Genomic DNA, 26798 nt, shown 5'->3' with positions numbered 1-26798 from the left:
CCTAGTTCATGGTGGGTTTGCTTTTAAGCTTCACACATTCTTATACAGACGTTTATAGTTTTATTTTTGGCCACGTGCCTACTTCTATTTAATTCCCCATTGCTTTTCTTGCATTTACTGGAGAAATGGTGGGATTATACAGTTTTGGGTAGTCAGGCATTCTGCACTGTACCTTACTCTTCAGAGTCAAATGAAACCTGTTAATGGGGTTTCCCCATTTTTGCCTTCCACAAACTACTCTTCTACCTCTGAAGGCCTGACCTGGGGTTTTTAAACAAGAATTCTCTGGTTAAACTATCAGAGGGGTAGCCGTGTTAGTCTGGATCTGTAAAAGCAGCAAAGAGTCCTGTGACGTATTGGAGCATTCGTGGGTGAATACCCACTTCGTCAGATGCACGAAAGCTCATGCTCCAATACATCTGTTAGTCTATAAGGTGCCACAGGACTCTTTGCTGCTTTTACTGGTTAAACTATATGTAGTGGACTGATAGTGTGATTGAACTGTGATGGGAAAACTCCCTCCTAGCTAACACTTGTAATCCTTAGTCAACAACTATGATTTTCATGCAAAATGCTAATATCATTATCCAGTTAGGCTGAGGTGACCAAAGCTAAAATATAATTCAGAAACTTTCACTAAATTCTTTTTTGAACACATTAACAATAAAGCTAGAGTTTTGAATTTTCTAAAAAACTTTACCTAAAGTTGAATACATTGTTGGAAGAGAGAAAATAAATTTGCTTTCAAAGACAAAGTTTGGTTAATTTTATGTAGCCTAGGGTTACAAGCACTTGCTTTTCTTTCACTAATCCACTATAGAAGGCTGATTCACAGACTTAGTAAAAAAAATTCTGAATTTCAAAACTGATGAAATTTTTAAAAATTCAAAATGTATATATTTTGCAAAACTTCCCTTTCCTCCATTTTTTGCCAAACCACCTTCAATAACTCATTATAAAAAACTGATCACCTTCCATATTTATGAGTCTGTTCGCTATATTGAACTTTATTGGTTTTTGATTAAAGCTCTGAAAACCTTACAGAACTGACTAACCCATCACAATTGTAGTACTATCCTTTCAAGATCCAATCATAATGCATTAGCTTTCATGTAACTTTTAAAAGACTGCAAACTTTTTTTTACAGAAACAATGGGATAAAATTCTGACCTCACTGAAATCAATGGCAAAAATTCTCACAGGTTTCAGTAGGGACAGGATTTTTCCCAACATATTCCAAATGGACTCTCACCTCATCCATAATCCAAAGTCAAAAACTGGCTCAAAAGACTGAGAACAAGATCACTTTGATATAAATTAACATCTGCCAAGTACTATACAAATTCATGAAATAAGTGAAATCAATTCAACTGTTGTTTTTACCTGTTATATTTTAAGAAGCTGTTAATGAAACTGCATATATCATGAATAAGGCTACATTTTAGTCATGGGTATTTTTAGGTCACGGATATTTTTGGGAACCGCAGCCAATGTGAATTGTGGGGGCGGTGCCTGCAGGCACAGGCAACATGCAGAGCTGCCTGGCCACACCTATGCCTTGGAGCTGAGCGAGGGGGATGTCACTGCTTCCGGGGAACCCCCAGGTAAGCGCTGCCCACAGTTTGCCTCATCCCATCCCATGCCTCAACCCCTGCCCCCTCCCACACCCAAACTCTGCGGGGGGGGGGCAGGGAGCGGTGGCCCAAGACTGCCCCAGCACCAGCCAGTGCAACTGGCACAGGGGCTGCCTGAGCTGCCCCTGAGTCAGGCGCACCAGCCACTGCAGAAGTCACGGAGATCACGGAAAGTCACGGAATCCATGACCTCCATGACAAACCTGAAGCCTTAATCATGAGGTGTACATTGAGTAAGAGTTCTGCTGAACTGCTCGGGCCTGTCTCAAGTTTCTGTAATGAATGAGCCACAGGTCTAGGGTCATGTGCATGATGACACAAAGCACACCGTAAGAAATAAGGACAAGAATACATAGAAAGGAGCACAGCCCACAAGAAAAGCACCTTGTTGCGAGAACTCAGGAGCAGTGAGGTAATACTGGCTCACTGACAACAGGCTGGTTATATCCTTCTCGTCTATTCATGACTAAACTTCACTTCCCATTCACTTGTTCTTTCCCACACCCACTTTTTAAACACATGCAGCTAAAGTGGCAAACACATTGCAAAGACACAAGCTATACCCGGGTTTCTCAAACAGGGGTCGCCGTTTGTGTAAGGAAAGCCCCTGGTGGGCCGGGCCGGTGTGTATACCTGCCCCGTCCACAGGCCCGGCCGATCGCGGCTCCCACTGACCGCGGATCGCGGCTCCCACGATCGGCCAGACCTGTGGACAGGGCAGGTATACGCACCGGCCCGGCCCGCCAGGGGCTTTCCCTACACAAATGGCGACCCCTGTTTGAGAAACCCTGAGCTATACTGAGTAAAAAACAAAAAACAAAAAAACCAAACGCTACCAAAAAAACCCCAACAACGCACAATCATAACATTCAGCTAGTTAGTTAACAACATATTTTAGCAACCCTGTGACAACTTATTACAGCTACCAGAAGGCTGTTGCTGTTTCTTTTTTAATTTTTTCTGTCTCTAATTGGTACCATTACTGTAACAGGATATATTTGAGAATCGTGTCAGAATAGTGGCAACAGACACAAGGCAAAACTATTTGTATTACACTGATAGAGAACTTAAATAATAAATTGATACGTTCAAAGCTGGCATGGGGATTTAGCCACACAATTTCTATAAGTGGGAACTGTGTGGCTAGTTCCTCTGGCTGGCTTTGTGTTTTTATTTGATTGTTTTAAAGAACCAATGGTCAATCAGGCCAGGCACCTATACATAACTGAGTGCGTTGAGGGTAGAGGGAGGAGGAAAGCAAGGCAACAGCAGCAAGTGTTCCTTTTTCATAGAATCATAGAATCTCAGGGTTGGAAGGGACCTCAGGAGGTCATCTAGTCCAACCCCCTGCTCAAAGCAGGACCAAACCCAACTAAATCATCCCAGCCAGGGCTTTGTCAAGCCTGACCTTAAAAACCTCTAAGGAAGGAGATTCCACCACCTCCCTAGGTAACCCATTCCAGTTCTTCACCACCCTACTAGTGAAAAAGTTTTTCCTAATGTCCAACCTAAACCTCCCCCTCTGCAACTTGAGACCATTACTCCTTGTTCTGTCATCTTCTACCACTGAGAACAGTCTAGATCCATCCTCTTTGGAACCCCCTTTCAGGTAGCTGAAAGCAGCTATCAAATCCCCCCTCATTCTTCTCTTCTGCAGGCTAAACAATCTCAGTTCCCTCAGCCTCTCCTCATAAGTCATGTGCTCCAGCCCCCTAATCATTTTTGTTGCCCTCCGCTGGACTCTCTCCAATTTATCCACATCCTTCTTGTAGTGTGGGACCCAAAACTGGACACACAGTACTCCAAATGAGGCCTCACCAGTGCTGAATAGAGGGGAATGATCACATCCCTCGATCTGCTGGAAATGCCCCTACTTATACAACCCAAAATGCCATTAGCCTTCTTGGCAACAAGGGCACACTGTTGACTCATATTCAGCTTTTCGTCCACCGTAATCCCTAGGTCCTTTTCTGCAGAACTGCTGCCCAGCCATTCGGTCCCTAGTCTGTAGCAGTGCATGGGATTCTTCCGTCCTAAGTGCAGGACTCTTCACTTGTCCTTGTTGAACCTCATCATATTTCTTTTGGCTCAATCCTCTAATTTGTCTAGGTCCCTCTGTATCCTATCCCTACCCTCCAGCGTATCAACCACTCCTCCCAGTTTAGTGTAATCTGCAAACTTGCTAAGGGTGCAGTCCACACCATCCTCCAGATCGTTAATGAAGATATTGAACACAACCGGCCCCAGCACCGACCCTTGGGGCACTCCACTTGATACCGGCTGCCAACTAGACATGGAACCATTGATCACTACCCGTTGAGCCCGACCATCTAGCCAGTTTTCTATCCACCTTACCGTCCATTCATCCAGCCCATACTTCTTTAACTTGCTGGCAAGAATACTGTGGGAGACTGCATCAAAGTCTTTGCTAAAGTCCAGAAATAGCACATCCACTGCTTTCCCCTCATCCACAGAGCCGGTTATCTCATCATAGAAGGCAATTAGGTTAGTCAGGCATGACTTGCCCTTGGTGAATCCATGCTGACTGTTCCTGATCACTTTCCCCTCCTTTAAGTGGTTCAGAATTGATTTTTGCTAGTGACAAATAGGATTCTTCACACAACAACATGAGTTCTACTGTATCATTTTAAAACAGTGACAGGTGCTAAGGAAAAAAATATTAAGTACTGTTTCAGTATTGCACACACTGTTTATAAAACTACATGCACATCAGTCAAAGAACACATCAGTCAAAGCAGAACCCTGTGACTTCTGAGAAGAGGGAATTTTTAGCCTCTCTTCTCAGCCAAGCTTAAAGATGGATTTCTGTGAGTCACAAGCCATTTTATTCATTCTCTCTTATCTCAGTCCTCCTGTTGGCACAACGTGAAGAATGATAATACATTTCTAGTTATGTTTTTGCCAGCAGTTTAATACATTACAAGATACTGTCCTGTAGAAAAGTTTCTAATGTTACCATGACTGTTCAAGTAAGAAAGCCTTCACTATGTAAATTAAGGCAGAGCGATTTAAATGACACCATGGATAGACAAACCAAAGTAACACTCATTCTACTTAACATAAGATATTCTGCACTCTTCTGTGTAGAAGCCCTCATAGAAAAGAGAATGCCAATGTGGCATTAAGCTCCTTCCTTACCCGAAGTACCAGTGGGGACCTCACAGAAGGACAGGGGAACCAACTCAGCTTTTCCAGATTATTTGAACCCAAGCCACAGGGGGGCAGAGAGGAAAAAGTTAATACAAACCAAAACCATATTCACTTGCATTGCTTTCGCCTTCACGCTGTGGAATCCCCTTTCTTACATTATTATAACATCTAGGAGTCCATTGTGCTAGGCCAGTGGTTCCCAAACTGGGGTTCGTGAACCTCTGGGGGTTCGCTAAATGTTACAGGGGGTTCTCGGGAAAAAATTACCTAATGGCAGACAGAGCTGTCCCTAGGGACCCCAGGCAGCACGGGGCCAGCAGCCTAGAGCTCCTGGACTTCCAAGAGCTAAGCAGATCAAAGCAAGCATATCTGTTACACTGAGGAGATATAAACTTCAAGACTCCTTATAAGAAAGGGAGGTGGATATTTTTTGCTGTTTTTAAAATTAAATAGGCAGCTGGGATTGTTTTTAAAATTATTATGAAGAACAAGTTTAAGCTTTGTTGTAACGTGCGTTGTCTGCCTGGACTGCTCAAGTCCTGAATGCTTGTGTAGGAGGAACTCTGAGTTGGCTTCTTAAATACCTTCCTGCTGTTTCACATCTGATACTCCTTGATGAAACATAGGAGCCTTGTCTTATAACAGGCTTATTCAAAGTGATACAAGCTACAAAAGTCAGATCTTGGAAGAGTGTTGCTGTTTTCATAATGTAATAAAAATACTGTAATGATAAATAATAATACTAAATAGTGTGTAATAAGCATGTCATAAAAACAAATTTTATATTTCCAAGATCACTGCTTTTATAATTTATACTCGGGTAAAGGAGAAAATCCCTGGAAATATTCATTTTTAGGAGGGGATCGTGAGACTTGACATTTCAGTGAAAGGGGTTCACAGATTGTTAAAGTTTGGGAACCACTGTGCTAGGCACTGTACAAAGACAGATCAAAGACAGTCCCTGCCCAAAGAGCTTGCAGTATAAGTGTAAGACAAGAAACAGATCAATACAGACAGATGGGAGAGTACAAGGAAATAGTGAGACAATACTGGTCAGCATAATAGGCAGTGGTCTCAGCAAACCAGCAGCCTAACCATTGTCAAGCTTTTTGTAGGCATCATGGCAAAGGAGAGTTTTCAGGAGGGATCAGAAGAACAACAAAGGGGCAGATTTTGGGGCAAGCCACTCAGCCAGGCTTAAGAAAAACAGCACAGTAAATAAAAGCTCTGTGTAGCTTGAAATCTTGTCTCTTTTACCAACAGAGATTGGTCCAATAAAAGATATCTCACCCACCTTGTCTCTCTCTCAACCTTTAAGATGGCAAACTTCTGCCTACTGAGAAAAACAGCTAGAAAAACAACCCCCAACACCCCCCAACAACAGGATACTACTTGTCCATGTTCAGAATCTTCATTCCAATATGTAAATATTCCCTAAAAATGCTCTAAAGCCAGAGAGCGGGACACACAATGTAGCGTTTTAGGGAAGGTTTGATTTAGATAGTACAGTACTATCCCAAAGAGCAGCTCCACTCTAAGGACTAAATCAAGGGTTTGAAGAGAATTGTGAGGCATGAAGTATTTCAGGTGTGATTCTATGGATTCAACTACTGGTTTTTATAGTCTACTGCTTTTTCCTAGAGATGGGGTTATGTAATGAACAATATAGCTGACGATCATTAAGAGGAAGTGGTCTGAAGCTAATACAGGCTCTGCTCCCCCGTGCATTTCCATCAAAAAAGAATGAAAAGTTCACTAGCTAGAGATCATATTAAGCTCTGTGGTAGAGCACAATATTAACAACCTGTGAATCAGCTATTTACCTTGGTGGTCCTTTTTTTGCACATACAGCAGAAAACATACAGCATTTTACCCACTAATATAAAGTTAGATTTATAGTTACTAGCAAATCTGCACTTTATTTTGGAAAAGTATTACTGGTAAGTGTTCGTTTCAACAAAAAGCCTTAATTATAATAGACAACAGAGTCTTGGTCTCTCTTTTCTAGAGGACACATGTATGCTAAAACTCACAAAAACAAGATTTCAGTATCCTGCGTGTCAGGGGACAGGATTCATTTCTTTAAAAAATTCTATACGTACATACAAAAAAACAAGAGCAACCGAGCCAAATCCTTGGCACATATATTCTTGATCTTTTCACCTAGCTGTAGTGTCAATCAATGAGCCATTTAGCCAGCCTGTCAAATGATTAATTTGTACAAAATGAAATGATTGGTTTATACTCGAGGAAACAGAAGTCTCCCTTCAGATTTCTGTACAAATGGACAGCCATTAGTCTGAAAAAGAACTCTGATACACTTGAATCATTAAACAAAAAAAAATTATTTACATTTATAGCATGTCTTTAAAGCTACAGGATTCAAAAATTCTTTATAAAAAACAGTAGTCTCTTCTCCCACTGCTGAAATGCAGCTACTATTGAAATGAAATAGCTCTACATAACCATTTCAGCCAGAAAATATGGGAGAATGCTGTTATCTAGTTAGAACAGAGGAATTTTACATCAAATGTAGATATTCAAATTACAATTTGCCCATTACACTTATTCTTTGTATTTTCATAGCACTTAGGAGCCCCAGTCATGAACCAGGACCCCCACTGTACAAACACAGAACAAATCAAAACATCAGGCACGCACACCCATTAGAAAAGTATTGTGGTATTTTTAATGGAAAAAAGTAGTCAGGACTCTGAGTCTGCTCCTGATCTAAAAGTGACATCTCCAATTGGAGCTTTCCTTCACCAGTGATTCAGAGGGAAGAGTTTCACCTACAGAATCAGCAACACTTCTTGCAACAACCCAGGTTTCACTTGGAGGTCTCTCATCCAAATATGAGCCAGGCCCAACCTTGATTAGTTTACAGAGATCATATCTTGAGGAGGTATGGCTGCAGGCACTTGTTAAAGCAATTCTTTTAAGTAGTATCAGCATTACAATGCATCAAACTCTAGGCATACACTGCAAATGTTTCACATGCATTATCAGTAAAGTTATCTTGATCATGTTAATTCCAGGATGATTTGTGATTCTTTATATGTTGTCAGTATTGAACTGAATTCCAAATTGATATTTTCTACCCATCCCCCACATCCAAATCTGGGAATGACAGGTACGTTTTCTGATTATTATCAAAAGGACATTTTAAAAGAGAAAAGTTAACTATATTTAAAACTAGCTAGCTGTCAACAAAGATTATTTTTAAAGGTTCACCCATGACAATATTGAGGTTTTCATTCTTAAATTCAGTGTTTGCTTGCTTCATTTAAAAAAGAAAATGAGATAGTTAAAAGTCACACCAATAGAGAGAGTGGTGGTCCAGGTAAAGTAGAGATTCTGCAAGTTGCTATAAAAAGTCAATCCCCTTCCTTAAGTTTCAAAGTTACCATATTAGGCAAAAATAAGTTGCCTTTGGGGCAAATTTTTGGAATGCTCTAGAAGACAGGCACAGAGCTCTGGAAGAAATACAAAGCATAATGCTATTACTTTTTAATGTAAAGATTTGCAAAACCAGATTGAAAATACCTACTTTTTCTTTCAGGATTAAGATTTTGTTGTCAAGTGAGGCTAGTAAAACCAAAAGACACCGAAAGAATACATGTAAGTATTAGTCAACAATGCAGTTGCATATGGGTGGGGTGAGTTTCAGAAGACCGACTATGTTCAAGACCTGAACAAGCTGTATCATGTACCATTTTTCTTCATGATCATTGCATCAAAAAAGAAAAAAAACCCAACAACCTACCAGCACCCCCACACACACACACTATGTGGTGCGTGAACTCAGAAGTGTGCTCCTGAAGTAGGTAGGTAGAACCTTAAGTTTTCTGTTTCAGTTGCAGGGTAAGAAGAAATATTGAAATGAGCCAGCTTAAGCACCCAATTAAGTGGGATACACTATTAGTACTGTTATTGGGTATTAGTAAGGTGACTCTAGTTTGACCTTTCTTTGCACGTTGGATGAGTAAAATACTTCCTGCTCCCAACATTCCAATGCTTATGGCACACATACTTATCTCCCTACTGAGATTTAAACATAGATTTTCTTCGGTTTAGCATGCCTTTCCGTCAGTGCATTCTGATAGCTTGGTAGATTGTTAAACTGAAATTTAGTCAATTTAAAAAGAAAATCAGGACTAGTTTTAGAAATTACCCTTGCCTGAGAGTCTCCCTACTCTTTTTATGGGATTTTCAGGAAAAAAAAATCTGTTTTTAATCTTGTCCAGTTATAGTAATCTTAGGTGCTACTTTTTAGACAGAGAGATGATTTTTAAGCCAGCTGTTTCCCTTTATGTAGTAGTTGTCCTGTGTATGGTAAGGAAAAACAGGGAAGCAGACCTTTAGCCCACAAAATTCTTCCATGAGATATATGGGTGCAACTGCCACAGACACCGTGGTCATCCTTGGTTCTCAAACACCCAAGGCTTGGGACATACGTGCAAAGACTCCAAACGCTTAAGCAGATGTGTATCTTTGCTTATGAGAACTGTCCTATTACAACAGCAATGTTATGGATGTGCATCTTTGCAGAATCATGCCCTTGTCTGCCGCACAATGTGAGAATCTTCAGAATAGGTACCACTTCAGCTTCCACAAGTGAGTCTCTAACATAGTAACAACAAGTCCTCTTCTTTGGGATCCTGAAATTTCTGAGTTCTTGGGCCCTAAAACTAAAGGTACATGGTTGGAGGCAAGGTACACAGATGATAGACACTCACTCTTCTGTTTAGATAAGCCCTAATTTGGGAAGTCCAGAATATGTAAATTTGTAAACCCATACACAGAGAGAAAAAAACCTACTTAGTATGACAATAACAATAGAAAAGTTCTTGCTCTGGGATGTTCAAGGATTTGCTGACTCTCACATTCTTTATGTACTTGTAAAATAGGAACAAGCAACGGCAAAATGTCCCTGGAGCTGGCAGACCAAGAGTTGTATTTCTCCCATAACAAAGCTTCAGAAAAATATATTTTGACTTTTTTTTTTTACTAAGGGTCTGTTTTTGTTTTTTGCTTGCATAACAAGACAACTGCCTTCATGGTTTTTAAACCATCAGTTAGATCTTGATGTAGTTGTTTGTTTAAGAAAATACAAGGGAATTCTTGGATCAAAACATATGCCACAATTGTCAACTTCTTAGAAAACACATAATAATGTACCCTTGTCAAGTAAGTAATGTGTGCCTAATAAACTGAAATATACATGATATATAACAGTGAAACTCAGCATACACATACATAAACACTTTTTACCCAAGAGCATTTTCTTTTTCTCATACAACATGTTTAATCATAAAAAGAACAGGAGTACATGTGGCACCTTAGAGACTAACAAATTTATTTCAGCATGAGCTTTTGTGAGCTACAGCTCACTTCTTCCACAAGAACTTTTGTTTTAAATCAGATTTAAAATACTATGCTAAATAAATATTTTGTAAAATTAACAAAATCCCCATGGAAAACTCAGCATCAGGGCAATGAGTGCTAGCCTTTACTTTGAATTTTCCTGGCTTGTGTCAGAACTTTAATACAGTACAATAATATAAAAGCCTGAAGTAATTTCTACTATGGATGGCGGGGGAAAATGTTCCTTCATTCCACTCATTTTCTCAATATTTCAACTGTCATTCATAATGAATTGAAAGGTTTTTGATGGGGAGAAAAAGAAAATTAAAAGCAACAAACTGTTTTCTAGAAGTTTAAACCAGCAACGTTTTTAAAGTTGTAAAGCTGACATGCTGTAGCCAAAAAATAGCTATTAGGTACAGCCTTATAAATGGGTTTAACAAAAAGAACAGTTTCTCTGAACATACATAACTGTGCAATAAAATGTCAGACAAAACCCTGTCAAATAGATATAGCAGGATTTATGTAAATAAATGAAGAATACTGTAGTGTTCTGATACAATTACACTATAAAAATTACATAAGTAGTCAATAAACTAAAACTAGAGAAGTACAGCTAAAGCACGTGTGCCCATAGGTTTACTTTTCCAACAAGTAATAGAACACAACAGCCTAATAGGGAAGTTTATTGCTTTGTTTATTTACATTCTCACCAGCCCCTGGCCCCCTCCCCCACCCCACACCGTTGTTCTTCTATTACAGGTGCAGGCCAGTGCTAAAGAGGAGAAATGAGACAAGAAAGAGCAGTACATTACTGGGAAAAGGGGAACTGTACCGTTTGGACAAGGAACTATTAGAAGGTTAAGGAAATTATGAACCCATGATGTGATCAAGCAGGAACTACCAGCAAAAGGCAAATGTCTTCCACTGAAGCAACAAACTAGAAAACTCCAGCCGAGAAAGATCCCCCTTAAGTTCACGGGCACACTGCAAATCACATTAGGACCAAGAGCAACAAAAAAATGGCAAGGGGCATATTTTTATCATGCACTTTTCTCAAAATTGTTGAGCAACTTTCAAGCTTCTAAGTCTGATCATGATATGAGAAGCTTGTTAAAGAGACTGCGACCGTTTTCAGCAAGGGTCGATACAAGTATAGTGTTCCCATGACTGTCATTCATTATGCCAGCCTATTGTTTGGGTCGTGTAACGACTATAGAGATATGGTTAACCTGAGAGGTGGGGGAAAGGAGAGATTACATACAACGAAAGATAAGAAAAACGAGGGGAACGTGTCAGGTAACAGCCCTCGCTCTCCTGCAAAGGTAACTTACCTTGGTGATGATGAGAGGTTCCCCATGCTCTCTTCCTCCTTTTAAGGTGAAGCCCCAAGGAGCCCCTCCAGTCAGCAACACTTCCACCAATTTGTACCCATCCCCTCCCCTCTGCTCCACCATCATCATCATCATCTGCCCCTGATCCACAAACACTGCATTCAGCCGGGGATCTTTGTCTGGAAATCTCTCCGGTCCGCCTCTGAACTCCACGTTCTCCATGGCGCTGCCGAGCTGCTGCGGCTACTCTACAGGCAGGTTCCTGCCCAAATGTCTCCGCTTCTTCCTAGCCGGATCCAGCGCGCTGCGGCTGACCTAGGAACCACATACCTAACAAGAGTTTCAAGCGTGGTCCCACGGGGGTGGGAGTGATCCACCCCTGCTCGCCGCCGCCTCCTCCTCCTCCTGATCCCGCTTGAATGTTGCGAGCGGGGAGGCCACAAGCGGCGGGGGGGGGGGGGGAGCTGGGGGGTTTGCAAACCTGCTCTGTGCCCAAACTTGTGGGCACCTGGCGGCCCCCAGGCGGGCAGCGTTCAGCCTGGCAGCGCAGTGGGCTTGTTCGCCGCTGGAGCGGGAGGAAGCAGCTGCGATCTCCCCCCTTTGGCTCCCCCCAGGGGGGCAAATACCGCGGAACAGGGAGCAAAGTCCCAGCGGGATTCGCAGCTCCCCCCTAGGGGGGCGGGCGGGTCACACACGCCGGGAGGAGGAGGACCCAGGCCAGGGGCCCGCACGGGGACCGGTGGAGGGGCTGACAGGCGCGGCGAGGTGGGGCCAGACAAAGGCAGCGGCCGGGCAGCAGCAACAGCCGGAGGGCAGCGCAGCGGCTGGCCCGGGCAGGAAGCGAGGGGTCACGGGCAGCCGCCGGCACACAGGGGGCTGCTCCCCACCCCGGCCTGGGGTCTCATCCCCCCTCGGGCAACCAGCCGTGACCGGGAGCAACCCCCAGCGGCTGCACCCGCCGCCCTCCTCCTCTCTCCTGCCTGCCCAGCGCTAACGCGGCGGCGGCAGCTGCTCAGGCCCTCGCGCGTCTTCCCCTCCCTGCGGGGGCCGGGGAGCCCGCTCTGGGGCGGGGCGGGAAGGGTTAACTGCTTTGTGTGCGGGGTCGGGTCTACAGCCCCGGCCCCTGGCGGGCTGAGCCGGCTGGAGCAGCGGCTGGGGGCGGCGCTTCTGCTGGGTCTCGCTCCGGGCCCGGCTCCGTCCACCCTGATTTGCTGCCCTCCCTGCAGCGCATCCCCTACCTGGCAGGCGGGAGGCTCCTGCGCCCTCACAGTCCCTCTAGCGGCAGCCGGCGAGACAAGCAGGACAGGGGCTCAGTCCGGCTCCCGGTGTAGCCAGGCCACAAAATTCCCCTGGGCAACTCCCAGTAGACGCAGGAGTTGGCCCCCACTTTGCCAGTGTCAGGGGGTAGCCCTGTTAGTCTGGAGCCACAAAAACAAGGAGGAGTCCGGTGGCACCTTAGTGACGAACACATTTATTTGGGCATAAGCTTTTGTGGGTAAAAAACCACTTCACTTGCACCTGGAGAAGTGGGATTTTTTACCCACGAAAAGCTTATGCCCAAATAAATGTTAGGTTTTGAGGTGCCACCGGACTCCTCGCTTTGCAAGGGGCTGAATGCCCATAGACCTGCTGCACCCACTTGCCTTTCCCTACTGGCTTTAGCTACTTGCTCCAGGGGGCCCCAGAGCCTATAGTTATGTGTATTGGGGCAGCAGCTAGGAGACCCGATCATGGAGCAGGGCCCCATTGGGCTGGGAGGGGAGGGCTGTCCATAAATTACATAACACATTTTTGGTGATTTTTCAAGACCCTCCTCCTTGTAACACTGAAGCAAACACTCCATCATGGAGCCCACCCATTCCCCCTTATGCAGTACATAACATGGACAGCCCCTAGGCACTGGCCAAAAACAGCACAAAAAGACAGCACTTGCCCCAAAGACCTCACCAGCTAAGTATTAGAGGAGGCAATGTCTGGTTACAGACAGATGGGGACAGTACAGGAAAACAATGAGACAATATCGGTCAATGCCCTAAGCAGTGGTCTCAGTTTTCTATAGGCATCACAGCAAAGGAGATTTGAGGGAGGAAAATAATATGGCAGAACGCAACATTCTTTACAAAGGTGGCCAAATATCATTTTATGGATAGGCAAAGCACTCTGTTTTCATGTTTTGTTAAATAAATTCCCTGGAACATATTGGTGTTTGTTCAAAAAAAATTAAACTTGGGTGAAAATTGGTGCATAAAATTAAATTCATAGTTTTCTGGGTAAATACTGGGAGACAGGAGCACAGGGAAAAAAGCAACAAATAGAGAAACGTAAGGATACATCTACACAGCAAAAAAATAAAAAAAAAGAATTCCATGGCAGCAAGTCTGAGAGCCTGGATCAACTGAGCTCTGAGGTGATGGGGAAGGGTCTCAGAGTTTGGGTTCCAGCCTGAACCCAAACCCCAAACAGCTATTTTTACCCCTGTAATGTGAGCCCTACCAGTCCAAGTCAGTTGACCTGGGGTCTGAGGCTTGCTGCTGTGGGTTGTTGTTTTTTTTAGCTGTGTAGTGTTACCCTAAGATTATTGAAAGTAAAAGCAGTTAAATGCCATAGTTTATTTGCACATGTCTGTTTGTGTGTGCATATACAGTAGCTTCTGCTACATTGCCTTACTTTAGCAGACAGCCTGGCATTTACACTTAGACTAATTTATTATTAACATAAACACAATTTCCTAATGTAATGTATTGATTTTCTTAACATAATCAATATTTTTCGTGTACTTAAGTGGTCGAAAATTAAGGTGTAAATCAGTGGGAAACTAACAGCTTTTGTAAAATCTGGAAAATATTCTTTAAAAATAGGTAAAAACCAAAAACAAAGAGCCTTGTAAGGAAACAGATGCAGAGTTTGGAACTTGCCAAGTGTCACAAGCGAGTTGGGACTAGATCTACAAGGGGACTTAGGTATCGGAACGCTGAGCATGCCTACCGAATCAAGTCCCACAGTCTAGGTAGGTGGAGGAATGCCTATTTTCCCCTTGCTTTATGGATTGCTCGGGGGCTTCGGCATGAAATCAGCATCCAGATGCCTAGAGTGAGACAACAGTGCACATGCCCAGAGATAGGCTCTGAGACAACTTTTACAGCAAAAATTTAGGTGGTGAGTGACCTTTGACACCAACAGTGTTAGGCAGCAGCCAGGCAAGGGTTTGGGGTTCGCAGTGGTGCCTAAAACTGAGATTCGGGTGCCTAAATCACCTAAATCACTTTTGTTTATGATACTACTATACTAATCCATCTGATTATGTATTTATTTAATCATTCTCGCTGTTTTTATGATAAAGGCAGAGGTGGATTTACCATGAAACAAACAGTGTGGTGGCAGGGGGGCCCCAGTGACTGGGGGCCCCCAAAATACAGCACAAATCTCATCTGACAACCTGCTGGTGGCGTAGTAGGGCTCAGGCAGGCAGGCTGCCTGCATTCTGTGGCTGGTGGCCCCACATTGCTCCCGGGAGCGTCTGGCTGTTGGCACATCTCTGCATGCCCCTGGCCAGGGGAGGCAGCTGCGCAAAGTGCCCCTGCCTCAGGCAGTGCACAGAGACCCGCTGCCCCCCACCTCCAAGGGGCGCGCAGTGATGTGCCAGCAGCATCAGCACAGCAGGACTAAGGTGAGACTCCTTGGCCCACGCTGCCTCTCTCCCTTCGCATCATGCCGCTCACGGAAGCAGCCGGCATGTCCCTGCAGCTCCTTGGGGCGGGGTCTCCGTGCTTTGCCCCCACCCTAAGTGCCAACTCCGCAGCTCCCATTGGCTGGGAACTATGGCCAATGGGAGCTGTGGTGGCGGTGCCTGCGGGCAGCAGTGCTCAAAGACCCCCTGACCTCCCAGCCTAGGAGCCACTGCCAGAGGGGTGTGCCGGTCGCTTTGGGAGCCACACTGCCCAAGGTAAACACTGCCCCCTCACCCCCTCCCACACCACAAGCCCCTGCCCCTGCCCCAGCCCAGAGCCCACACCCAATACCCAAACTACTTCCCAAAGCTGACTCCTGCACTCCCTCCTGCACCCCAACCCCCTGCCCCAATCATGGTACTTCACTTTATTTTCATTTACTTCCTATTACTTGTAATATAGGAGGAGGATGAAGAAAAAAAGAATGAAAAATGGGGGAAGGCAGGGGAGATAAGAGAGAATGATCTTTTTCTTGGTGGGGTCCCCAGGGGACAGCCCCAAAAATGAAGCTGTGCACAGAACCCCACTAACTCTAAACCTGTCACTGGATAAAAGACATTTACTAACAAAAGTAGGATGTCACCACTATGTCACCACTATGAAAGAGTTTAAGAACCTCTGTTCTGTGCACTGTGCATACAGAAACGGTAACATAGAAACTATAAATATAGCAAGATAAAGATCAATTACAGGAGACTTTAGTAGAAAACAAATATACCAATTAATAGTAGAGCTCTCTAGAATGCAGATCTGTCAATTATTGTTCTAGTGAGCCTTTCTGTGGGTGCTCAATTTGTTTGTTTTTCTGTGGTCACCAGCTCAGAAATAAAAAAAAACCCTAGCTTCAATGACATTTTTCTGCTATCTTCTCCGTTAGTCTTAATACTGGAAAGCAAAGAATTTCCTGCCTTCGCCAAGAGATTCATATTTTAATTTCCTCATACATCTATGTTTTATCTGCTAACCCAAATCAAGAGGGCATACAGCTTCAGCTGAACAGGAGTTGGCCTCTATGCCTCTTGTTATATCAGTCTGATTCAGTCCCACATCTCACGTAATGCTCTGTAAAATCTCCTGCTCACTATGGGTAGAAGTGCCAAAACTTGTTGGAGATTTTTACCAGTCCTCTTCCATTTGTTTGCATTACCATAGTGCCTACGAACCCTAGTCATGGAGCAGGACTCCATTGTGCTTGGCACTGTACAAACCTAGGATAAAAAGATGGACACTACTGGAGTTTACAGTCTAACAAGAAAGAATCTTCAATTTGACCTCCTCCAAACCAGTCCTTGATAACAGAGTCTTCGTTCATCACAGTAACATAATAATACCAAGACACCCAGTGAATCATCCTGTTTTCTCCCCAGGCAGTTTTCTCTTACAAATTTTGCTTGACTGAGTATAAAAGATCTTACTGATTTAAGGTAAAAGCGACAGATGCATCAGGATGTCAAAGTAATTTAGCAACTAAGTTTACAGAATCTCTCATACTAATGAGAGAAAGGATGCAGCTATTGCCAGACGTGATATATTATTGCCACTTAACACTATATATACACACACAGCAAAATAGTAAGATATATTTGCCCTCTTAACTATAGCAGTCATTACTTGCATTCACTATTGTAATAAACCTGTGCATTCAATCAGAGAAGAAGGCAGGCAGGAGAAAAGAAAGGTAAGGAGAACAAATGGTCTTTCCCCACATATAGATCCTCTGGATAATGTCATGGTCCCATTGACGTCAATTCTAATATTCCCATTGATTTCGGTGAGGCTAGGATTTCATCCTCTAAGACCAAGATTATTGCTGACTCTGGAGTCCGCTGATAGCACATCACTTAATAATGATACCCAGTTCTTATAGGATTCTTTTCATTAGTAGATCTCAAAGTGCTTTACAAAGGAGGTTAGAATCACTATCCCATTTTATAGATGAGGATATCAAGGCATGGAGAGGTGAAGTGACTAGCCCAAGCTCATCCAACAGACTAATAGCAAAGCTGGGAATAGAACCAGGTCTTCTGAGTCCCATGATGGATGTCTTGTTGCTAAGTCACACTGCCTCTCTCTAACTGAGATTATTGAATATGCATACTGCATAGTGTTAAACATGGAATAATTGTCAGACTACTCAAAAGGATGATTGTGATTGAGCAGAGAAACCTCACACCAGCAGAAAAGATGAAGAGAGCCTGTGGGCCTAGGTGCCCTGCTATACCTACAGCCAATGCCAGACCTGGAGAGGGAAGAAAGACAACCTGGCTTGTTTAGGACTGGGAGAAAGGCTAGGCTGAGGTGGCTGGGCTGATCTGGCTGTGGGAAGAGAAAGGGAGAATATGGGATGGCTTGAGTTTGGCGAGGGGTGGGCTGAACTGGAATCATGCTGAGTGCAGGTGTCTGACTCAAAACAGCGAGGTTGGTCTGCAGGATCAGACTGGCTAGAAGGCCCATCGGAAACAAAGCTGAACATTGAAACTGACAATGAAAGAGGTAGCATGGGAGAGAAAGTTTCCTTGGACTGTGAAGGAGAAGCAGCAGGGAATGAGGAATGGTCTCAGCTCAGGAGAAAGAAAACAAGACTAGATAGGTCAGGATTTAAAGAAGAAAGACTGCATAGGAATGAAAAAACAAAAACACATTGGAAGTCAACATTTCATAACTGTCAGATTGATGACAGAAGATTTTAAAACAGATGTTAACCCTCTGAAAATGGCGGAATGGTTAAAGTGAAGGGTTGGTGACATACAAAGAGCTAAAAGAATGCAGGTAGAATTGGTAGAATGTACAAATAGGGAGCAAGCTGAAAAACTTAAAACTGTTACCTTAGGGAAAATGGAAGTTACTTGCCAACTGCCTACATTCCTGCCAGAAGCCAGAAGGGTTATATGGAGTGCTGCTAGGATTGTATACGGATTATATTAGAAAGAGTAAGATAAAGATGAAGATAAAAGGTAAAGATAAAGTATTGTTTGTTAAATGCCTACTTAGAAGGAGAGAGGGAGAAAAACCAGCCATCTATGGTTGTATGCATGGCTCTTTAAAAGTGGGACAATTCCAGATAGGATAAAAATGGGGTATCAGTCTTTCTGGCTAAAATCATATATTCCTCCTCCCCCCTATGAAGTGTTATATTTGTTAAAGGTTTAGACATGCAGCAGCCATTTGTAAAGGAACAATGAGGTGTAGAAAATATGGAGGATATCACTCATGTGAGAACTGTGTAGAAGGAACAGAACCTTAATGCAGCAATTTCAGGGGAAAGCACAATGCTGCCGTAGCAGAAAGAGCTACGGAAATACAACAGGTTAAAATCATTCAAAAAGTATCATATGTGAAGGCTAGCAAAAAGGTACCCACTGCAGAAAATAGAAAAAGAAAAAGTCTGAAGTAAGGAAAAAGATGTATAGGGAACTCATCTCTGGTCAGGGCTGAGGATTTACTGCATCTTGAAGATGGAGAAAAAAAACCTGAAAGGATTAAAATCATAGCAAAAGCAGCAGGGAAATATCTAAAGATAGACACTCTCTTGATAGACTGCATTAATTTGATTTTAAAGGAAGGCAATAATACTGCTTAAATAACATGGTCTTAATGATCTTTAGCTGGAATGTGCATAGTGTAATAGTAATGGACAGGAATTTAAGAAAGCCAGCACTGAAAGGGCGGGGGGAGGGGGAAGCCTGATGCAATGTGTGTGCAAGAAATATGGCTAATAAATAAACTTGTGTTCAGTCTTCCGGGATATGATAGCCTCTTGATCCCTCCAGAGTATGTCAGAAGAGGGTAGGTGGTCTGTATATTTATAGAAGAGGGACTCAGTTATGTCAAAATAGATGTGCAGAAACTCAATTTTGAATATAATGCTATTGATATTCCCATGCAGAACAAAATCACATATATGGCTTTATAATATTATAATTCATGTACAAAATTAGTTATTTTAGAATTGGAAAAACTAGGTAATTTAAAAAAACATTAATAATTTGCACAGATTTTAATAGTCACGATGAGCTATGGAGAAGTAAGAAAACTGACCTACATGGTAAATGCTTAGAACAATTTATTGATATGCATAACCTAGAAATACTGAATACAGGAACACCTACTGGATTTAATTCGGAGGATGGATCCTTTTCTTTTTTGCATTTGAGAATTGCAACAAATAATATAGTTAGCAAATGCAGCTGGGAAATTCATAAAGATGACAAAATGTGAATGAACACTTCCTCACAAATATTGAATACCAAGGCAAAGGAAATGTCAAAAACACAGAAAGAGTTCCTAGCTGGAATTTTTGAAAAAGCTGATTGAGGCCTTTTCAAGATTAAATGTGACAAATATCTATGCACAAGTGAAAACCTAGGAGAATTCAATGACAACGTAATAAAAAGAATTACAGTAGCAGCTGATCTGGCCATCTACAAAACATCAAATTGCCCCCAATTTATAAATCTGGTTCCCTGGTAGAATGAGGATTGCAAATGACCAATCAAGGAAAGAAATAAGGCATACAAGCAAGCAAAACACACAGTGAATAGTAAAGAGTTAATGAATTATAAAAGATGTAAGGCAGTGGCACAAAGATTATCATAAAGACGAAAAAAGAAAGTTGGAGAAATGTCTGTGGAAAATTGAGCAAAGATTCAAAGCTTTCAGAAATGTATAAGCAAAGAATGAATGGAATTTGAAGTAAAAGTAAGTAGATAGCTGATCTTATTGAAACAATGAAATGGTGGTCTCCAACTTAGGAAATACAGGCATTTTAGCAAAAGAATTCCAAAAGGTCAGTAGTGACATGAATCAAAACAATCAGTGTCATGAGCAAAAAAGGAGGTTAATTGAGGAAAAGTGTGAACTATTAAATGGCCGGGAAAAAATACTGATGATGTGTTTAACAAAAATTGTCGTATTCTGGAGCTTATTGCAGCCATTAGAAAAAGGAATAACCCATCTCCAGGTAAAGATAATATAAGTAATGAAATGCTTTAACACTTGTCAGAAGGGCATCTTAAGATTCTGCTGTAGTTATAGAATGCTGTATGGGAAAAAGGACTGCTGCCAATAGAAAGGAAACAAGCATTGGTGATACCAATTAGGAAATCAGGTAAGGTACAAATGAGACCTGCTGCTTATAGTCCTACTGCCCTCACATTATGTATAGGGAAAATGAAAAGTGTAAGACTAGTGGAATACTTGGAGAAAAAATATGATATAACTGTGGTACAAAGTGGTTTCACAAAAGGAAGATGTACAGTTGACAATAAGGCAAGACTAGAAACGGAGGTATAAAAAACCAGAAAGACTAAGAATCTTATGATAACAGTCTTCCTGAATGCTGAAAAAGCACATGACATGCTACGGGGGGAAGGGTTCCTATATAAGCTAGCCAAAATTGGAATAAAAGGGAGAATTTTTTGGTGGATAAGGGACTTTTTTAATGTGGCAGAACTATACAAGTCAAAGTGGGAACAGCTTTATCAAAAACCTACTTGTTTATAAATGGAATTCCACAATGGAGTATTATCAGCCCTACTTTGTTTTCCATTATGATAAATGAACTCCCAGAGAGTGTGCAGACAGGAACAGGTATTTTCCTTTTTGCAGACAACTGTGCTATATGGATTAAGCATAAAAAGCAAAGTAGCCATGCAATAGCAAAATGAGGCACTCTAGAGAATTTCCAAGTGGGGAAATGACTGGGGATTTAAATTCTTACTTGCAAAAACTAAGGTAATGTTTTTAACCAGGAAGAAGATCAGGAAAGACTGGGACTTATTTCTTTATGGTGAAAAAATTCAAGTAGTTCAAAAGTTTATGTTCTTAGGAGTAGTGTTTGATTATTAATTAACTTGGAAAGGTCACAAATAGTGTAAAAATAGGGTGAATAACTTATGTGTACTTGGAAACAAATGGGGTGCAGATAAGAAGGTATTGATGATGATGATGATGTATAGAGCATTGATAGACCAGTTTTAGACTATGGATGCCAAGCTTTTGGTTCAGCCTCAAAGACAACTCTTGGAACTGCTCCAGGCTCAAACTCTGAGATTGGCATGTAGTACAATGATAACAACACCAGTGCTGTGTTTGCTGCCACTGGAGAAGCACCTATAAATGTCAGGATGAAACTATTAGACCTAACCTTTCGGGCAAAGGTAAAAGGGAATAATGAAAATAGAAGTTTACAATAGTTTTATGAGCATTGGTGGTTGCTTAGTGGACAAAATTATATGGATTGCCGCAAACTTCCTCATACTATCAAGGTAAAAAAATGGGTAAAGGACATATGTAAAAAAGAAAAATGGAGAGAACTAAAACTTTTAAGTAATGGGAAATTAAATTACAGTTGGGCAACTATTCCCCCAGTTGTGGATTTTGAGTTGTATGAAAAAAAAACAAAGGAAAAAAACCACACACACACATTATGACTAAGCCTACATTTTAGTTACAGATATTTTTAGTAAAAGTCATGGACAGGTAATGGGCAGTAAACAAAAAGTCATGGCCCATGACCTGTCCATGACTTGTACTATATACCCCTAACTAAAACTTGGGATGGGGGCTGCGGGTGCTTGGGGAGGTGGGCGCTCTGGGGTTACCCTGGGTGCTGGGGGGCATGGCCTAGGCAGGGGCGGCTCTAGGCATTTTGCCGCCCCAAGCACGGCAGGCAGGCTGCCTTCAGCGGCTTTCCTGCGGAAGGTCTGCTGGTCCCGTGGCTTCGGCGGACCTCCCGCAGGCGTGCTGGGGCCTGGAGCCGCCCCTGGGCCTACGACCCTTGCTGGTGATGGGGGACGGGCTGGTGGTGGTGCATGGCCCAGGACTCCCACTGGCTCTGGGGGGGGCGGGCAGTGGCTCATAGACCGGGATCTCCACTGGTGCTGGGTGTGATACTACACAAGATAAAAGAGACAGTGGATGCAATGCTTAGGGAAGAATGGGCTGACTTCCAGCTCAAGAGATCCTGTGCAGTTCAGATAGTCACACTAGCGCCATCATAGAAGAATGTATAGAGTGGCAGGCTCCCCATAGTATCAGTTTAATTGATTTTCAAAATGCATTTGACGGTCTGCATAAGCATACATTGTGGAATATTCCTTAGTGTTACGGAATTCTAGTTAAAGTCATCAACATCATCAAGGCTATATACTGTGATGCAAGGAGTGCTATAAGGGAGAACAACCTGAGAAGTGAGTGGTTCACTATGGACACTGGCATGAAACAGGGCTGCATTCTATCTCCACTGTTTGGCATTGCCATAGACTGAATAATTAGCATCACAAACACTGATCTAGCATAGGGAGATTGCAAAATAAGACCTAGACTTTGCTGATGATATCACACTATTGAGTGACACCCCCAAAAAGCTTACAAACAAAGACAGCTTGGCAAAGACAGCAGGCCAAGCAGGGCTCAAAATCACTTATACCAAAACAAACACCTTAGAAAACCAGATGTCAAGCAGTAATATGTTAGAAGACAAAAACATCAAGAAAGTAGAACAGTTCATTTACTTGGGCAGCACCATACTAGCCAACGGAGACCTCTAGAAAGAAGTGACATCCAGGATAGGAAAGGTATCCGCAGCATGCACTAAACTAAATGTATGGAAATCGAAGATACACAGCACCAGAACAAAATTGAGAATTTTCAACTCAGATGTAATCTCAGTGCCAACCTACAGCTGTGAGAGCTGGAGATCTACTAAAATGTTAGATAGAAAACTAGATGCCTTGGAAAATAAATGCCTATGAAAGACTCTGGACATTGGATGGAGAGATATTATCACTAACAAAGAGATCTGAGCAAAATCACCAACTAGCAGACTCCCATATGAATCTGTCAAGAGGAAACCAACTGGTGTGAAGAAATGAGGGTGCCTAAGAGAAGCCTTAAGAAGAACCCTTAGCAAGGGAGAGCAGAACAGTTGATCAGAAATATGCTTTTAATATAAAACTCTGTTTTATCCTAAACGAGGTGAAATCTCCAATAATAGGTCAATGCTTTTGTAAAGGCCTTCAGGGAATTTCCGACGAAAAGTTTCTACCAATTCATAATAGCTATACTCCTAGCTGTAATCATTCACTAGCCTTAGTGAAGAGCTAAATACAAAGTTAACAAGGGCCAGATTCTGATACCCTTATTCATATTGAATATATTTCATTCCACAAGTATGTACATTGATTTCAAGGGGACTACCTGAGTAAGTCCCACTCAACGACTACTTGAGTTCTACTTAGGGTGACCAGATGTCCCGATTTTATAGGGACAGTCCTGATATTTGGGACTTTTTTTTATATGGGGTCCTATTACCTCCCACCCCATGTCCCAATTTTTCACACTTGCTATCTGGTCACCCTAGTTCTACTCAGTGTGAATATGGGTGGCATAAATTGCTCCCACCTGCATAGTTCTAGTCTCAGAAGCATTAAACTCTCTTCTTTCACAGCATTCCTTCCATTTCTTTCCATATTGATGCTTGGGTGACCAGGTGTCTGGTTTTCAACTGGAACACCCGGTCGAAAAGCAACCCTGGTGGCTCTGGTCAGAACCGCCAACCAGGCTGTAAAAAGTCCGGTTGGCGGTGCTAAGGCAGGCTAGTCCCTACCCGTCCTGGCTCTGCGCTGCACCCCAGAATCATAGAATATCAGGGTAGGAAGGGACCTCGGGAGGTCATCTAGTCCAACCCCCTGCTCAAAGCAGGGCCAATCCCCAGACAGATTTTTGCCCCAGATCCCTAAATGGCCCCCTCAAGGATTGAACTCACAACCCTGGATTTAGCAGGTCAATGCTCAAACCACTGAGAAGCGGCCAGCAGGTCCGGCTTCTAGGTGGGGGGTGGGGCACTGGCTCCACACTCCCATTGGCCAGGAACCGCAGCCAATGGGAGCTGCGGGGGTGGTGCCTGCGGGTGAGAGCAGCATGCAAGGCCACCTGCCTCACCTCCGCCTAGGAGCTGGACCTACTGGCTGCTTCCTGGGCCCATCGTGGAGTCAGGACAGGAGGAAGCCTGCCTTAGCCCCCCCTGCTGCCCCGCTGATGGGGAGCCGCAAGAGGTAAGACCATGCCCCAACCCGAGCCCCAAAAACCTACCTCAGCACTGAGCCCCCCCCAAACCTGGAGCCCCCTTCTGCACCCCAAACACCTCAGCCTTGGCCCCACTCCATAGCCCGCACCCCTAGCCTAGAGCCTGTACACCCACCCATGCCCTAACCCTATGCCTAGAGCCTCCTGCCATTCCTTGAATGGCCCCACCTCAGAGCCCACACCCCAGCCAGCGGCCTCCCCCCCCCCCTGCTTCCCAACCTCCTGCCCCACCTCAGAGCCCCCTTCCACACCCTCATAGAATCATAGACTTTAAGGTCAGAAAGGACCATTATGATTGTCTAGTCTGACCTCCTGCACAATACAGGCCACAGAATCTCACCCACCCACTCCTGTATCAAATCCCTAACCTATGTCTGAGCTATTGAAGTCCTCAAATCATGGTTTAAAGATTTTAAGGTGCAGAGAATCTTCCAGCAAGCGACCCATGCCCCACGCTACAGAGGAAAGTAAAAACCCCCCAGGGCCTCTGCCAATCTGCCCTGGAGGAAAATTCCTTCCTGACCCCAATGATCAGCTAAACCCTGAGCATGTGGGAAAGACTCACCAGCCAGATACCCAGGAAAGAATTCTCTGTAATAACTCAGATCCCACCCCATCTAACATCCCATCACAGACCATTGGGCCTATTTACTACTAATAGTCAAAGATCAATTAATTGCCAAAATTAGGCTATCCCATTATACCACCCCCTCCATAAACCTCCTGTACCCAAACCCCTCATCCCTGGCCCCACCCCAGAGCCCTCACCCCAGCCGGAGCCCTCACCCCTTCCTGCACCCCAAATTCCTGTTCCAGCCCAGAGCCCCCTCCCACACCCTGAACCCCTCTGCTGTACCCCCTAGCCTGGATCCCCCTGTACCCCAAACCCCTCATCCCTGGCTCCACCCCAGAGCCCACACCCCCAGCCAGAGCTCTCATCCCCTCCTGCACCCCAAGCCCCTGCCCAACCCCAGAGCCCCCTCCCATACCCTGAACCCCTCTGCTCCACCCCCGACCTGAAGCCCCCTTCTGCACCCCAAACCCCTCATCCCCGGCCTCACCCCAGTGTCTGCAATGGAAGTGGCCAGAGCCCAGTGAAAGTGAGTGAGGTTGGGGAAAGTAAGCCACCGAGGGAGGGGGAATATAGTGAGCGGGGGGCAAGGCCTCAGGGAAGAGATGGGGCTAGGGTATTTGGCTTTGTGCAATTAGAAAGTTGGCAACCCTAATTGATGCTTGAAACTTCAGTAAGTTAGACTGTGAAGTTTTGTTCTTTTGAACTTACTAAACCTTGAATTTTTCTGCTGTATTGATTGTTGTTGTAGCTGACCACTTGTCACAGCAGAACTGTGTTTAAAATTCTCTAAGGTGGGGCTCTGCTCAAACTTTATTGACTATATTTTACTGTAGAGGGGCAGCTTATCTAGGTCTCATTGAGTTTATATGGGTATAGTCTCCTGTGCTTCCACACCCCCAGGACCCTTGGAGAAGGGGGAGTATGTCAGGGGCAGGCCCCCAGTCTCCTGGCCAAGCCTTACTCACAGTCCCGGTCTTCTTGCAAATTGCTCTGCTTCAGCAGCCAGGCACCAGCAAACCAAGCATGTTTGGGGTGGCACAATTCTAGGGTCTGCACAATTCTAGCGGCGGCACTTGCGGTCTCAGTTTGGGTTTTTTTGGGTGTTTTTTTGTTTTTTTTGCCTCTGCAATTGTGCTCTCCGATTATTTTTTTTATTTTTATTTTTTTTGCTTGGGGCGGCAAAAAACCTAGAGCCGGCCCTGTCAGCAGCTACTGCCTATCTGCCTTCTTGCAGCCAATCTATCCTTTTCTCTTTTTCCCTGCCTGACTGCCAGAGCTCCCTTTTAAACAGATCCGCCATAGGGAGCATTCCCGGCAGCTGCTGAGGGCTGGGGCTTTCTTGGCCCAACACTCTTCTATCACTTCTTTAACCTTAGTGTGAGGTCTCTAAACCCTATCACAGCTATCTGCAGGATGGCTAGAGTAGTGGTTCCCAATCAGTAGTCCATGGGCATTTGCTGTGATGCACAAAGAGCTGTCTGGTCACATAATGCTGGATGTTCTTGTTTCCTGCTGCTAAAATTACACAAAAAGAAGCTCAAGTCACAATTCAGAGCTTGAGGATGGTATAACTTATTAGACCTATAGACACAGAAGAATGAAATGAACCTGAACCAGATTGGCAACATTTGGGTCTAATTAAAAAAAGATTGAATTTCAAACACTGAGCATAGAGACTCTTTATGTGGTTGTGGAATCAGAGGAAAGCAGGCAACCGGACAAAGGAAGGAGTCTCTGTCATTGGAGCATGCTTGTCCTCTGACAGTGGTCAAATTTGTCCCTACTATTACTCCAATGACATCAGTGAACTTACACCATGAATTTGGCCCACGATGTCTGGCTATCTAGCTATCTGTATCTATGGCACTTCCTGTATTAGGAGCCTTTGTCAAACCAGGCTAGA

At 43.7% G+C, this 26798-nt stretch overlaps 1 protein-coding gene across 6 annotated transcripts in view; it reads right to left on the bottom strand.

The window, feature by feature from the left end:
• SHROOM2 (shroom family member 2) overlaps positions 1-12479 on the bottom strand; it is a 189535-nt gene extending 177056 nt beyond the window's left edge. For all 6 annotated transcript variants that reach the window (XR_005592685.1, XR_005592686.1, XM_039520010.1 and 3 more), the window contains exon 1: positions 11507-12479. Coding sequence is in view for 4 of the 6 variants with exons in the window: in XM_039520010.1 (XP_039375944.1) it covers positions 11507-11728 (222 nt within the window). In the remaining 2 variants the exon portion in view is untranslated. The remainder of the gene's footprint in view (positions 1-11506) is intronic.
• Between the last annotated feature and the right edge of the window lie 14319 nt (positions 12480-26798).

Source organism: Mauremys reevesii, linkage group 1 (assembly GCF_016161935.1).
Source record: "Mauremys reevesii isolate NIE-2019 linkage group 1, ASM1616193v1, whole genome shotgun sequence".
Classification (NCBI taxonomy): Eukaryota; Metazoa; Chordata; order Testudines; family Geoemydidae; genus Mauremys; species Mauremys reevesii.
This window is presented reverse-complemented; position numbering and strand designations above follow the sequence as displayed.